We start from the raw sequence: 16,853 nt of genomic DNA on the forward strand, positions 1-16,853 counted from the left end.
GACAGGAGGTCTCGCGGGCCGCGACAGGTGAGCGACGCCGCGGGGCATGCGGGCAGGGATGGCGGAGCAGTGGGAGCTGGACGAGGAGGGCATCCGCCGCCTGGGGGCGCTGACCCTGGAGCAGCCCGGTAGGGCCCGGCTGGGAGGGTCTGGGCCGGGAGCCCGGGATTCGAAGCTGAGGGGAGCAAACTGAGGGCGAGGCAGAGGAACCTGAGGTAGTCACGGGGGAACGGCGGCGGCGGAGCAGTCTCTGAGGTAGAGGAGCGCTCCCTGAGGTAGAGGGGCCCCCCCCTAAGTTAGAGGAGCGGCCCCTGAAGCGGAGGAGGGGTTACGCGGAGGTAGCGGTGAAGGAACTGCAGTTACCGGGGAGTCTGGGGCAGAGGGCGAGAAATTGAGGCAGGGGAGCAGAGTCTAAAAGGGAGAAGGAGAAACGGGGTTAAGCGGACCCTGAGGCCAGGAACAGAGAACTGGACTAAGTGGAAGGAAACTGAGCCCCAAGAGGGGCTACTAGTGGGAGAAGGGAAGCGCTGTGAGAAAGGCCGTTCGAAGTTGGGGTGCTATTGGAGGAGACACGAAAGGTTGATTTTGGCAGTTCCGGAAACTTCCACCCCAATTTGCTTGATTAGGGTGAAATAGAAAAGGATGTTTCTTGATGAGCCAGCCCTCTCTTCGTCCAGTCTTCTCCTCTAGAACTTGGCCATTTCCTTGATCCATCTGTATGTGTCGCCTCATGAGACTCGAAAGGGGCCTGAGGTAAAAGGAATAGTAGCTGATAGATCGAAGCGTTTAGATCGCTTCGTCCTGAGGTGAACCTGGCGTAGTGACCAATGACCCCACCTTTGACCTGGGGTCTGAGTCACTCAGCTTGCTTTTCTAAGTTTTTATGGAGTAGAAATGTTGGAAAAGTTATCAGCGTTCCTGATTCAATTTTGAACCCTCCCCCCTTTTTTTAACAGTTGAGGAAAATTAGGTTTAGACTCATGCCCCAAGTCGCACAGCCCTAAGTAATCCAGTGATGGTTTATTAATCCAGACTCTGATTCCAGAGCCTGTCCTCTAACCACAACAAAAAGTTGCCTTTCTTGCTTTCTCTAGTACTTTTTATTGGGGGAATATGCAATAATTTGGTTTTATTTTATTTAAATTTATTTAAAATTTATCGAAATTAGTACATGCTGGTAACAAACACTACATGATGGTTTGGTGTGCATATCAATAGATTGATGTAGGTATTTCAGGTTTTTCTTTTCCAAACCACTTTGTGCTCCCCTAATTTGAAAAGCTTCATTGGCTTGACGTACTGGTGTACCTTTCTTTCTTTCTTTCTTCCTCTCCTTTGTTTTAAACAATTTATTCAATTTGATTGGGGGGGGCACATATGCCTTCCATTATCCAGCTAGAATAATATGTGGCAGGATTTTTTTGGGGGGGGGCTTCTTTGCTTGTTTTTATTATATGTGAATAACAAAATTAATTTTGCTCATTCTGACAATTCAAACAATACAAAAGTCTCTAAAGTAAAAAAAAATTCTTCCCTCTCCCTCCTTCTATACTTTTCCACTGCTTTTACAAACATATTCCTTTTTTTTTTTTTAAGGAATAGAGCATATATATCAATATGATTTGGCAATTTGCTTTTTTACTACCAATAAAACATAGATACCTTTTTTCTTTCTTTCTTTTGGCTGCCACTTGGCTTGTGCAATATTAGTTCTCCAATCAGGGAATGAATTCAGGCCTGGGGCTGTGAGAACATGGAGTCCTAACCAGTGGACCACTAGGGAAGTCCCATAAATGGTGTTTAAAGCCATGGGGCTGGATAATGTAGATAGACAATAGAAGGCTTAAGACTCAGCCCTAGGGCATTTCAATGTTTAAAGCTTAAATAGGGGAGAAAGAAAGTGATGTTTTGGAATTTAATAAAGGGTAAACGGCAACCCATTCCAGTACTCTTGCCTGGAGAATCCCATGGTCGGAGGAACCTGGTAGGCTACAGTCCATAGGGTCACAAAGAGTCGGACACAACTGAACAACTTCACTTTCACTTGCACTGTATCAAGTAATTCCCTGGTGGCTCAGTCAGCAAAGGATCCACCTGCAATGCAGGAGACTGCCTGCAGCACAGGAGACCCGGGTTCGATCCCTGGGTCTGGAAGGTCCCCTGGAGAAGAAAATGGCAACCCACTCCAGTATTCTTGCCTGGAAAATCCCATGGACAGAGGAGCCTAGCGGGCTACAGTCCATGGTGTTTCAAGACTTAGCAACTAAACCACCAGAGGAGTTTGTGGGCTGCAGTCTATGGGATCACAACAGTTGGACAGGAGTTAGCGACTAAACCACAACCACTGTTTCAAGGAGGGAGTGGTCAGAAGTGTCAAATGCTATTGACAGGCTGAGCAACCTAATGCAGAGAAGTGTCTGTTAGATTTGGCAACATGGAACTCAATGGTAACTAACTAGAGAAGAGTAGGGAGGAAGCAAGCCAGGCCGGGTTGGGATGAAAAGGGAATAATATGTGAGGGAAAAGAAATAGAGAAGATAAAAACTTTTGCTGAGAAATTTGGCTATAAAGGATAATGCATAAGTGGAATATTAGCTAGAGGATATGAAATGGAATTAAGAACAAGTTTTTAAAGACATGATACCCTAGAGCATATTTGCAGGCTAATGATAATTACTAGGAAGGAAGATAAAATATGCAATTATATACTTTTTGGTTCCTAAAAATAATTCCATTAATTAACTTATTATATGCATACTATAATAACTGTACTATGAAAAGTAAGTCTTGAGCCTCTCCCCCCCTCCTTGGCCCTGCCCCAGTTTTCCTTCCTAACAGTGATCACTGTTTCTAATATTTTGGATAGCTCTCTCTACATATTCTCTACATATATGAGCATTTGTACTTACTTTACAATTTTTTATTATGGCAATTCACAAATATATCCAAGAGTAGAGATGACAGAATAGTGAATTGCAATCAACCTAATATCAATAGTTATCATCAGTTCATGGCCAATCTTCTTTCATCTATACCCTGCCTATCATCTATCTACCCTCAGACCCCTGAACTATTTTTTTTTTAAGATTTATTTATTTATTTTTGACTGTGTTGAGTCTTTGATGCTGCTCGTGGGCTTTCTGTAGTTGCAGAAAGTGTAGGTTGCTCTTTAGTTGTGATGCAAGGGCTCCTGATTGTGATGGCTTCTCTTGTTGCAGAGCACAGGCTCTAGGAGCACAGGCTTCAGTAGTTGTGGCACATGGGTTTAGTTGCCATGAGGCATGTGGGCTCTTCCAGGAGCAGGGATGGAATCTGTGTCCCCTGCATTGGCAGGTGGATTCTCAACCACTAGACCACCAGGAAAGCTCTGTGCACTGTTTAGTTTGAAACAAGTCCTAGTCATATGACTTAACCCATGAATATTTTAGTATTTATCTTCAAGAGATTAGAACTATTTTAAAAATCACACATAAAACCTAAAAATATTTAACAGTAATATCTTTCTTTTATTTTTGACTCTGCTGGATCTTCGTTGCTGTGTGCTGGGTTTTTCTAGTTGCAGCGAGCAGGGGCTATTCTCTAGTTGCAGTGCATGGGCTTCTCATTATGGTGGCTTCTTTTGTTGTGGAGCTTGGGCTCTAGGTGTGTGGGCTTCACTAGTTGTAGCATTGTTTTCTTAATATAATTATAAACTTATGGATTTAAATATTTTGGTGTATTCCAGTCCCTTGCAGTTATTATAATTGATGCTGAATTTGTCCTGAATTTAGTAGTGGGAGATCTTTCATGTAGATTCCCGAGGCCTTTTTTATTTGTTTTATTTACTTGAAACTGTTTCATCATTATTATAAATAAGCTTTATTATTAATTCAGTTTGTAAGTGAACTATATAAATGGTTTTCTATAAAGGGATTACTTGTTGTTGTCATCAATAAAACATGTTTTTGCGCAGTGGAGTTATTATAGCTCATGGAGTAAAATTGGAAGATCGTTCTGTTGTTCTTGAGATCTATAATGTGTAATGTTTGATTTGTTCTACAGTCTATTTGTCTTCACTCTATAACTGTTGAAACTGAGTGCATAATCTCTTAACTGTGTGTGTTAGTCGGTAAGTCGTGTTTGACTCTTTGTGAACATAGCCCACCAGGCTCCTCTGTCCTTGGAATTCTCCAGGCAAGAATACTGGAGTGGGTAGCCATTCCCTTCTCCAGGGAATCTTCCTGACCCAGAGATAGAACCCAGGTCTCCCAAATTACAGGTGGATTCTTTACTGTCTGAGCCACCAGGAAAGCCCAAGACCTGTACTTCATATGAATCATCAAAGAACATCTGTCCCAGTGGCAGTTTATCATTTGATTGATAATTCTAGTTCCCTTTAAAAATGTTAAAACGTCTGCTTTTTGAAATAGAATACAGTGAAAGGCATGTGAAATGCAGCCAGGGCAGTGAATGAAATCATAACTGACCTTAGCTTTTGGCCCATGGTAACAAGACGCTTACTCCTTGGAAGAAAAGTTATGACCAACCTAGATAGCCTATTGAAAAGCAGAGACATTACTTTGCCAACAAAGGTTCGTCTAGTCGAGGCTATGGTTTTTCCAGTGGTCATGTATTGATGTGAGAGTTGGACTGTGAAGAAGGCTGAGCACCGAAGAATTGATGCTTTTGAACTGTGATTTTGGAGAAGACTCCTTAGAGTCCCTTGGACTGCAAGGAGATCCAACCAGTCCATCCTAAAGGAGATCATCCCTGGGTGTTCTTTGGAAGGAGTGATGCTGAAGCTGAAACTCCAGTACTTTGGCCACTTCATGCGAAGAGCTGACTCATTGGAAAAGACTCTGATGCTGGGTGGGATTGGGGGCAGGAGGAGAAGGGGATGACAGAGGATGAGATGGCTGGATGGTATCACTGACTCAATGGACATGAGTCTGAGTGAACTCCGGGAGTTGGTGATGGACAGGGAGGCCTGGTGTGCTGCGATTCATGGGGTCGCAAAGAGTCCAACACGACTGAGTGACTGAACTGAACTGAACTGAACAAGATTCTCAGTGTATTAGGTCATTGCATACTACAGAGCTACCAATATGGTGCCCTCAAGGGATTTTTTTCCCTTTTTTTTGAGATATAATTCACATCCTGTAAAATTTAAAGTATGCATTTCAGTATCACTTAGTGCATTGTATAACCATCACCACTGTATAGTTCCAGAGCATAAAAGGAGACCTCGTATTCTTTAGGCAGTCAGTCCTTATTTCCAGCTCCTCACAATAAGTGGTCCCAGGCAACCACAAATCTGCTTTCTGTCTCCATGGATTTGTTTGTTCTAGATATTTCATATAAATGGAATCATACAATATGTGGTCTTTTGTGTCTGGCTTCTTTCACTGAGCATGTTGTTATTAAGGTTCATCCATATTTTAGCACAAAGTGTACTTGATTTCTTTTAAAAATTATTATTAATAGACTTTAATTTTTAAAGCAGTTTTAGGTTTACAGAAAAATTGAGCAGAAAGTACAGAGTTTCCATATACTCTTCCTTCATCACACCTTCCTTATATCCCCTTCCAGTTTTCCTATTAATAATATCTTGCATTCACGCAGTACATTTGTTATGGTTGTTGAACCAATAATTATACATTATTATTAACTAAGATCTATAGTTTACATTAGGATTCACTCTTTGTGTTGTACAGTTCCATGTGCTTTGACAAATATATAGTCATGTGTGCACCATTAAAGTATCAAAAGAACAGTTTCACTGTCCTAAGAATCCTCACTGTTATACCTGTTCATCCCTCCCCCACCAGTGAACCTCTGGAAACCACTGACCTTTATCCTGTTGCCTTTTTCAGAATGTCATGTAGTTGTAATCATACAGTATATATTCCCTGGGAACCACTGATTCTTTAAAAATTAAAAAAAAAATCTTTTCACTGATGTATAATTGACATATAATATTAACTTAGTTTCAGGTGTACAACATAATGCATGATGTTTGTATACATTGCAAAATGATCGTACCAATATGTCTATGTAACATTTATCATTTTACATAGTAACAAAATTTTCTTTTCTTAGAATGACAACTTTTTAAGATCTACTCTTAGCAACTTTCAAATATGCAATGCAGTATTAGTAACTAGTCATCATACTGTATATCATTGATATTTTTGGTGTTACCTTTTTCAGAATATTATGCAGAATGTTTTCAACCTGACTTCTTTCATTTAGTTATGTGTATTTAAGGGTGCTCCATGTCTTTCCATGGCTTGGTCCATAGGTGATTTTATTGCTGGGTAATATTCCACTATATGAATGTTCCATAGTTTTGTTTATTCATTTACTTATTGAAGGATATCTTGGTTGCTTCTGAGTTGTGGCAGTTATGAATAAAGCTGCCATAAACATTTACATTCAGGTTTCTGTGGGGACATAAACTTTCAACTTACTTGAGTAAATACCAAGGAGCTATAATTGCTAGATCTTACAGTAAAAGCCGTGTTTCAGTTCAGTTGTCGCTCAGTCATGTCTGACTCTGTGACACCATGGACTGCAGCACTGCAGCATGCCATCTTTAGCTTTGTAAAAAACTGCCAAACTATCTTTTAAAGTGGCTATTCCTTTGCATTTCACTAGCAGTGAATGAGAGTTCCTATTGCCCGCATGCTCTAGTCTGAATACTTGTGTCTCCCCCCAAACTATTCATATGTTGAAATTCTAATGCCTAATATGATGGTAGTAAGAGGTATGGCCTCTGGGAGGTGATCAGGTCTTGAAAGTGAAGGAGAGTGTTAGTCGCTCGGTTGTGTCCAACTCTTTGCAACTCCATGGACTGTAACCCACCAGGCTCCTCTGTCCATGGAATTTTCCAGGCAAGAATAATGGAGTGGGTTGCCATTCCCGTCTCCAAGGGATCGTCCTGACACAGGAATTGAACCCAGGTCTCCCGCATTGTGGGCCAATTCTTTACTGTCTGAGCCACCAGGGAAGCCCTCATAAAAGAGATTAATGATTTTATAATGGAGATCAAAGAGAATGTTCCCTTGCCCTCTTCCACTTTGTGAGGACACTGGAGAAGTAGGCAGTCTGGAACCTGGAAGAAGGCTTTCACCAGAACCTGGTCATGCCAACACCCTGAACTTGGACTTCCAGTCGCCAGACTGTGAGAAATAATTGTTGTTTATAAGCCACTCAGTCTAATTTATATTTTTTAACAATTCTCAAAATTTTTGGTATCAGGATTCCATTATACTCTTACTTAAATATTATGCAAAGAGCTTTGGTTAATGTGGATTATTATATCTATTTATATTTACCATATTTGATGTTGAAACAGAAAATTTTAAAATATTTATTTGTAATTCATTAAAAGATAACCGTAACATAACCATTACATGTTAACATATATAATGTCTTTTTAATGTCTTAATTGAAGACATCCATATTCTCATATCTTCTTCTGTGTTAAATATGTTGTTTGAAATATATATATATATGAAGTCATGCCTTATATAGATATATAGTTGGAAAAGGGGAATATTTATTTAGGGTATGTCAGCTCTTCACTGCTGCACACTGGCTTTCTCTGCTTGCAGAGAATGGAGGCTACTCTTCAGTTGCAGTTTGCGGGCTTCTCATTGCAGTGGCTTCTCTTGTGGAGCACAAGCTGTAGAGTGCACAGGCTTCAGTAGTTGCTGCACAGACTCAGTAGTCATAATTGGTGGGCTCCAAAGCACAGGCTCAGTTGTTGTGGTGCAAAGCTGTAGTTGCCCTGTGCCATGTGGTATCTTTCAGACTAGGGATCCAATTGGTGTCTCCTGCATTGCAAGATGGATTCTTAACCACTGGACCACCAGGGAAGCCCTCCTAGAAGGAAGAAGTATTTAAATAGCATTTTCAGTGAATTTCCTTCTTTGCATATTTCCTTCAGTGCATATTTCCTTCTTTGCTATGACATGAAAACTGAGCAAGTGGTAGTTTCTTAAAGGTTAGTTGTATCTGAAATCTAAAACCATATTGTTGAACTTTTTGTACTCTGTTATATTAAAATCCATTGGTACATCAACATCATGCATCCATCATTTAAAAGATATTAACTCACTGACTTATGTAGATCTTCCAAATATTGACAAATTTCATTATATAACATTAAAAAATCATATTTGTTAATATCATCACAAATTTCACTAGAGAGAGCTTTAGGTTTTGGAATCTGTCAAGTTTATGGTGGCAAATACAAGTTTATCAAAATTCTAATTTCGGCTTGAAAGCTTATATGTTAATAATTGGCAACAGTTATTACTTGTTTTGACTGAAGTGATGGTCTCACTTTATTTTTAAGAAAATGTCTCACAGCCATTCAAGTATGTCAGAATTTTATAGTAACAATAGTTACCTCCCCCCAAAAAAATGGCTAGTTAAGCTGGCATCTCGAAACCCACACAAGTGTTTTCTTGCTAGGCATCCACCATACTTCAGTATGCAGCAGAAATACTTCATGAATACCTACCATTTAGGAACACTATATAAAAAAGACATACTCAAGGGTCAAGATTTACTAAAATTAACCATTTTTACTGCTTTTTCAAGGACATTCTTAAGAAAAAGTGGCTCTTTTTTTAACTGCATGCGTATAATGGTGAAGAATACAATATTATGACTAAGAGTAAAGTTTGATGCCACTGCCTCAAGTCATTCTAAGGCCTCAGTAGTTTTTGCTTTTATACCATATGTGCAAATATCAGCATAGTAAAAAGAGTTGTTAATGTTTTAATATTATTATGAAAATAATTTTTAAAAATAGTTTTGATTTTGTGGACCCCTGTACATGTCTCAGGGACCTCCAGGGATCTAGGGACGATGTTTTGAGAACTGCTACACTTTGTTATGACATCTTTTAGCTTTTGAAATTTGTTTTGAAATACTAAGTTAAAAGTTTCATTTGTTTTGTGGATGTATCTTTTTGGAGTGCTTTCATTCTTTAGGGATGCTATTCTGTTTTTGTTCTCTTTTGTTTCAATAACCTCATATACAATTTGACTATAAACCTTTTCTGTGTCTCTTTGTTAAAGTGCGTTAAGTTTTCTATACTTTTAGCTGGGCCAGAATAACTTTTCTAGTTTCAGGGTTTGGAGCTCCCTCTTCTGTTGTGTTCACGAAGAATTGAAAATAGGGCTTTAAGCTTCCTGAGATCTGCAGTCTCTGCTTCCCTCCCGGACTTGTATCTATACCTTCTCTTTCTTTTGAACCTATTGTCTGTATTCCATTCAATGTGAATTCTGTTCCAGTTATTTCTTTCAGGGATGAATCTGTCTTGAAAAGGATCTTGTTTCATGTTTTTAATAGTTTATAGGGCCTAGACTGCTCCAGTACCTTAAGAACTTATTTTGGTGCAGTTCCTTGGCAGTCACCTGCAAATGGGATTCTGCAGAACCTCCTTCCAGTTTTTGTTCCTGTTCTCATTTTGGCCCACCACACTTATCAGTGAGTTCCTATTGGCTTGCTTTTGAACTTCTCCTCTTTTCAGTGCTGTCAGAAGTCTAGTTTGACATCCGGTCCCATCACTTCATGGGAAATAGATGGGGCAACACTGGAAATAGTGGAAACAGTGTCAGACTTTATTTTTCTGGGCTCCGAAATCACTACAGATGATGACTGCAGCCATGAAATTAAAAGACACTTACTCCTTGGAAGGAAAGTTATGACCAACCTAGATGGCATATTGAAAAGCAGAGACATTACTTTGCCAACAAAGGTTCGTCTAGTCAAGGCTATGGTTTTTCCTGTGGTCATGTATGGATGTGAGAGTTGGACTGTGAAAAAGGCTGAGCGCCGAAGAATTGATGCTTTTGAACTGTGGTGTTGGAGAAGACTCTTGAGAGTCCCTTGGACTTCAAGGAGATCCAACCAGTCCATTCTGAAGGAGATCAGCCCTGGGATTTCTTTGGAAGAAATGATGCTAAAGCTGAAACTCCAGTACTTTGGCCACCTCATGCGAAGAGTTGACTCATTGGAAAAGGCTCTGATGCTGGGAGGGATTGGGGGCAGGAGGAGAAGGGGACAACAGAGGATGAGATGGCTGGATGGCATCACTGACTCGATGGACGTGAGTCTGAGTGAACTCCGGGAGTTGGTGATGGACAGGGAGGCCTGGTGTGCTGCGATTCATGGGGTCGCAAAGAGTCGGACACGACTGAGCGACTCATCTGATCTGATCTGATGTATGTATATATATATACACACACATATACACACATAAGTACACACACACATACATTCTTTAAAACACAGTCATACATATACAGACACAAAGTCACACTTTTTCCTCAGTGTCTTTGAGATCTTTCCATATAAACATCTACAAATCTACCTCATTGTTTTAAATGACTATATAATAATAATTAGCATGTATATAGCACCATATGTCAGACACTATTCTAAGTTTTGTATTCTCTCTGTCTCCCTCTCTCTATCACACACACACACACAACACACACACACACATATATGTGTATATGTTTATGGGCTTTCCTGGTGGCTCAGCAGTAAAGAACTCACCTGCCAATGAAGGAGATGCGGATTCAATCCCTGGGTTGGGAAGATTCCCTGGAGAAGGAAATGGCAACCCATAACAGTATTCTTGCCTAAGAAATCCCATGGACAGAAAAGCCTGGTGGGCTACAGTCCATGGGGTCGCAAAGAGTTGAACATGACTTAGAGACTAAACAACAGCAATAACTATATATTTGTATATACACAATACATATAGTCATTAAATCCTTACAACATCTTATGAGGTAAGTAATGTTGTAATCTCCATTTTTCACATGAGGAAATGGATGCACAGAGAAGTTAAGTGACTTTTACAAGGTCACAGATCTAGTACATTGTTCAATGCACTGCTGCTTAGACCATCTGGTTCTGCTCTTCTACTGATGAGCCCTTTGACGGTTTTCTTTTTCTCCTTTTCCTTTCTCCTTCCCTCCCTTTCTTCTTCCCTCCCTCCTTCCCTCTCTTTCTTTCTTTCACTATCCTGAAACTTTCCTGAAATTGACATCCTTCTGGTCTATATCATATGTCCTGGCAAAATGCTGTACTATCTATAGGGCTAAATCCTAGCAGTGGGATTGCTGAATTTGTTGTTTGTTTTGAGAACTTTGGGAGATTTTTACTACATCATTCAGGGTAATTAAAGAAACTCAAGGTTTCTGTAAAACCAAGTCTTGATGTCACTGCATTAGACCATATTGCTAATTTTAAAAGGAAGATCTGTTCTTTTTATGAGCCTTAAATGTAGGACCTTTCACAGATGAGATATGGGAGAAAGGAAGGCCTGTTTTTCAATGACTCTGCTCTTTTTCCAAGCAAAGATCATAATATATCTACTGATGATCTCTTTTCAGAACTGGTGGAGTCTCTTTCATTGCAGGGATCTTATGCTGGAAAAATCCATTCCATCGGTGATGCCTTTAGAAATTTTAAAAGTCTCCGATCCTTAGATTTATCAAGAAATTTGATCACTAGCCTGAAGGTAAGTTCTGTGTTTTATGACCAGACAGTTTTTTGTTTTTTTTTTTTGATGGGAAAAAATAAAAGAATATCAGCTTGGGGAATATCCTTTTAAATGTTTCCAAACTAAATTTTGTTATTCACCATAAAATTCTTTCAATTTTGCTTTACATTTGACATTTTAAATTATAAGATAGTGGGAAAAAATTTCCTTTATACTGAAAGAAAACTGTCACTGCCTAGGGCAATAGTTATGATTCTTGCTGCTGCTAAGTCACTTCAGTCGTGTCCGACTCTGTGCGACCCCATAGACGGCAGCCCACCAGGCTCCCCCGTCCCTGGGATTCTCCAGGCAAGAATACTGGAGTGGGTTGCCATTTCCCTCTCCAATGCATGAAAGTGAAAAGTGAAAGTGAAGTCACTCAGTCATGTCCGACTCCAGTGACCCCATGGACTGCAACCCACCAGGCTTCTCCATCCATGGGACTTTCCAGGCAAGAGTACTGGAGTGGGTTGCCATTGCCTTCTCCAGTGATTCTTAATGTGTGTGAAAAAAATTATGAGGAACACTGTTAAAAGTACAGATTCTTAGAGATTGGATGGCAGTCTAGTGATTAGGACTCATGTTTAAGATCCCACAAGCTGTGTGACATGGCAAAATAAATAATAAAAAATAATAAATAAAATATTAATAAAAATGTAGAATCTTAGTCCCTATTTTGAGAGAGAGTTTCAGTTAATATGCAGTGGGTCCAGGACATTCCCAGGGGATTCTGATGATGTTGATGCATGGAACATATATGGAGAAACACTGGCCTAGATTGCTATTGTGATTTTTTTCCAGGAGGGGGAGAAAATGATGGTCTTGAAAACAAAGAAAAACTTCCAGGCCAGGAGCTGGTGGAGCAGAGGACAGTTCAGGAAAGTAGATGCTTAAGCAGAAAGTGTGAGGATTAGCAAACAAAGCAAGAACTCTACAAACATAAACACCCTCACACACAGAAATGGAAAATTTCTTTTCTTTGTGTAGACCCCCAAATAGTATTTCTTCCACTATTCCCTTTTTGCCCAGCTACAAGTCTCTCTTGATAAAACCCTTCTTTGCAAGATTGAAGGTGAAAGACTTACCGATGCTGTCCAAGATTGGTTACTGATCTGGATTATTCTGCCAGTTTTGCATTTCTTAGGGGAAACTTGTTCAACAACACAAATCAGACCCGATCTCAAGATCTAAAACTAAGGGCCCTGAAAGAAGAAATCTAAGCTAGATCAAATTTCCAAGTAGGGTTCTAAGAGCAGAAATTCCAAGTTAAACTAGGTCTTTAGAATCTTCGATAACAGCCCTTTGTATCTGGCTCACCTATATCAGAAAGTATTAATACAGAGTTATTTAGGCCTCCTCTTCTCATATGTATTTTTATCTGTTTGTTTTTTCAGACTAAAAAGATTGAATGAACATTGCTGTCATTTGCTTTTGCACTCCCTTTCTTTCTACTTCTGTAAATTGCCTGAAAAACTGTTGTGAAGATTAATCAATTAGCACAACTAATCAAAAATTACATATATAAGATTCCTGGTAGTGTTTGGCATATAGAAAGCACTTAGTAAATGCCAGTTTTCTAGATTTTTTTTTTTACTTCTGTGATTTATCTGCAGGTATTCATCTCTAGCAGCTCTGATCATTTTGCTTAATTTTTTCAAGGGGGAAATGTTTTGTGTTTATTTCTAGTGTAGCATTGAGAATACATGAATTTATGCCAATGGGGAAACGTGAGAGGAGGATTGGAATCGTTTCCTTGACTATTATACTGAGACATTAAAAGATTACTTTTAGTAATCTTTAGTAGTAATCTAAAGTAGTAATCTACTTTAGTAAGTAGACACAAAAAGATTACTTGAGCTGGGATATTAGATACATTTAAAGACAGCCCTAATGGTGTGCTACCCTGAGAGTGACGCCAAAAGCATTGATAAATACTCCTAACCGTTGATCCTTTCACAATGTAGAAGTTAATGGAACTGAAAATAGCCAGAAAGAAATGTGTTGAACTGTAGGCAGGGTTCAATTCAGAAATGTTTTGAATATACCTTGAGTTTTCTAAACTTCCTGCAATTAAAAAAGGTTAATTTTAAATGAGAAAAGAAGATAAACATTATTTTATAAATAGGTGATGGAAAATAATTTTACCTTTCTGAAATAACTCTCAATGACAGAGTTCCTTTTATGGTAAGCATTTTTAATATTAAAAGTGTGTGACTATACATATATGTACATGTTTTGAAATATTGTCCTGAAATTTAGTGTTGGGCCAAAGCATCTAACTAGCTAAATACATGAAAATTAAGCAATTAGTTTCAATAGTAGGTTTTAGTAAAGGAGAAAAACTGTGGCTTTTCCTCTCAAGTGTACCAGTTCTGATTGCACTGTTGCTAGAGAAGTGGAGGGGATGGGGTTGCTAAGTCCACAGAGAGAGAACAGAAGAAGAAGAGCATTTCTACCAAGAGGAACTGACTAATTGGAGGATGGGGAGCTTGTGTGGTGGCAGTAACTCTGAAGGGGAAAAAGAGGGCTCCAGATTGGTCCAGGAGGGAAGATTTGGAGATTGAATTGTTTGGTTTTGCCATGTAGTCCTTTTATCCTAAAAGTGAGGTCTTGAGATATTAATATAAGAACATATACATGGAATACTTTGGCCACCTGATGTGATGAGCCAACTCATTGGAAAAGACCCTGATGCTGGGAAGGATTGAAGGCAAAAGGAGAAGGGGGCAGCAGAGGATGAGATGGTTAGATAGCATCACCAACTCAATGGATATGAATCTGAGCAAAGTCTAGGAGATAGTGAAGCACAGAGGAGCCTGGCGTGCTGCAGTCCATAGGGTCACAATGAGTCAGACACGACTTAGTGACAGAACAACAACAAAATACATACACACTTAATTTTTCTCCAAATCCTTTCCTTAGAACCATCTCTCTTTTGCCTCCCTCCCTCTTGAGGGCTTTTGGAGTCAGGCGAGTGGTTGTAGCAAGGGTGAGAGAAGTGCAAAAGTGACTTGGTTTGGCTACTACCAGGAAGGATTAGATTGGGAAAGTGATGAGAGGCAACAGAAGTATAGAACTGACTGCAGATATATGGATGTCAGAGCTTATAAAGGAGGAAATGTATGATATCAGTGAATTATTTAATGTATAGCACACCCAGTGCCCATGGGCTGCAGCATTCTTATTCTCAGGCAACTAAATGGGAATTTCAACCCTGCCTTTGTCATGGGTGACTCGGGTAATTGTTTAAGGATGAAAAATAATATTTATATTTCTACCTTTATCTGTGAGATTCCTAATCCTTCCCAACGTGCACTTTCATAATGTGGTCTTTTCCTTGCAGGGCATCCAGTATTTATGTTCACTCCAAGACCTGAATTTATATTATAACAACATTCCTTCATTAGTGGAGGTGTCCCGCCTACAGCCTTTACCCTTCCTTAAAGAACTAGATTTGAGACTCAATCCTGTTGTCAGGAAAGATACAGATTATAGGCTCTTTGCTGTCTATACGCTACAAACTCTGGAGAAACTGGGTGAGACCCTCCTCCCTTGTTCTTTGTCCCCAATTCTTACTTTAAACCAGCTGCCTCCTAACCTTTTGGATGTTGGCCCAGAGTGTGCACTGACAGGATATATTTGTTTATTAGTCAATATTTATGTAACGTTTGTGTTGGCAGGATGTATGACGAGTCCTTTTATTGTTTATTGAATGACAATCTATGATTTTATCAGTTACTTCCAGCTTTAGTTTTCTTCAGTTGATGGTTTCACCACCACTTCCTCCCCAACAAAAAGTTTCCAGGTTGACATTTATTTTTCCAGGTGCCCCAACTTTGTAACTACATTAGCAGTAGAAAATGAATATAGCAACTTTTTGAGGCTTAGTTAGCGAGGAACAATAAATATTCCTTCAAATGAGTTAGTCTGTATTTCTTTATAATTTTATTCTCATTGATATAAACTTCTGTGTTACATGCTCCTGGGAAAGTTATAGGGAAGCTAAAGTCTTTTAGAAATGTTGTGACTTTCAGCCTTTAAGATTAGGCCATTTGGATTGTTTGCTGCCTAAACTGTACTTTCTTGTAGTGATAGTTACACTTAGGTGACAGTTGTTGCTATGGTGTCCCTGTAGTCTCCCTGAGTTACTACTTACTCCAGTGACAACATAATAGCATTATTCTGTGACCCGTCTCAAACAAAAGATGAGACTGATCTTTAGTTTTTACTCTGTGAAAATGCTTTTCTGACCCACTACTGTTTACTCCAAAAAAGAAATATGCTCAGACCACGGTTTTTGCCTCCAGATGACCGAGCTGTACGAGAAAGTGAGAGAAAAGCTGCCAAGCTGCATTTTAGTCAGTTGGGCAACAGTGAAAATTTTCTTTTAGAGGTGGAAAAAAGGTAAGATTTTTACCAAAAATTTTTTTAGTTTGGTTCTGGACAGAGAGTAGTGAATTCCTGCTTAACTTTTTTCATTATCCAGCAGAAATCTCTACAAGTTGTAAGAACCCTCAGATTAGAATCTATGCAGAATTTTCAGATTTATCTAGGGTGAGAATCTGGCCATCAGTGGAACATTTCTGCTTTCTTGAACCACTGTGTCTTCTTTGGATATAATTGTACATTCTCTAAAGTTATTGTTCAGAGTTTATAGATAGGGATTTTATGGGATTACTTATTCCCATAAATGTTTGTCAGCCCTTTCTTGGTAGAGTTATACATGGTCTTTTCCTATTGAATTAGGAGGATTACATACATTACCATGGGTAGGATCATTAGAGATAAATTTGTTAAAGAATGGTAAGAGAAGCATTTTTGTACAAAACCAAAAGTAAATGGCCCTTTAAGCTCTAAAGTATCAGAATGGTAGATTTTTCCATTTTTTATTACTAAAATTCTGTCAAAATAAGGTACCATATCTTCTACCCCCAAATTCATGCTTTTTAAAAAAAGTTGTTTTATTATTTTTGAAAAATAGAAGTTTATGATAAACAATTTAAATAACACAGAAGTGCAGGAGAAAAAGTCAGAATCACCCTATATTTTGCTACTAAGTTAACTACTAGTAATGTTTGGTATACATCCTTTCAGACATCTGTGTACCTATACACATATGTAGATGTATTATTAGTACTTTTTTTCTGATGATAGAAAGAATGTGTATTTATTGTGAGAATATGGAAAGTAGAGAAAAAAACAATGTTAGCCACTTATAATCACACTATCCAGAAAGAAACACTAATTATATTATGGTAAATATCTTCTTAGTTTTAGGTATATGTATATGTGTGTGTGTATT

General features: G+C 38.9%; 1 protein-coding gene across 2 annotated transcripts in view; it reads left to right on the top strand.

Annotated features, from left to right (window-relative positions):
* Positions 1–40: 40 nt before the first annotated feature.
* The window catches only part of LRRC36 (leucine rich repeat containing 36), a 60,318-nt gene continuing 43,505 nt past the window's right edge, over positions 41–16,853 (top strand). For both annotated transcript variants that reach the window (XM_055551720.1, XM_055551721.1), the window contains exons 1-4: positions 41–128; positions 11,403–11,530; positions 14,895–15,087; positions 15,859–15,955. In XM_055551720.1, the coding sequence (XP_055407695.1) occupies positions 47–128; positions 11,403–11,530; positions 14,895–15,087; positions 15,859–15,955 (500 nt within the window). In that variant the 5' untranslated portion in view covers positions 41–46. The remainder of the gene's footprint in view (positions 129–11,402; positions 11,531–14,894; positions 15,088–15,858; positions 15,956–16,853) is intronic.

Source organism: Bubalus kerabau, chromosome 17 (assembly GCF_029407905.1).
Source record: "Bubalus kerabau isolate K-KA32 ecotype Philippines breed swamp buffalo chromosome 17, PCC_UOA_SB_1v2, whole genome shotgun sequence".
Lineage (NCBI taxonomy): Eukaryota > Metazoa > Chordata > Mammalia > Artiodactyla > Bovidae > Bubalus > Bubalus kerabau.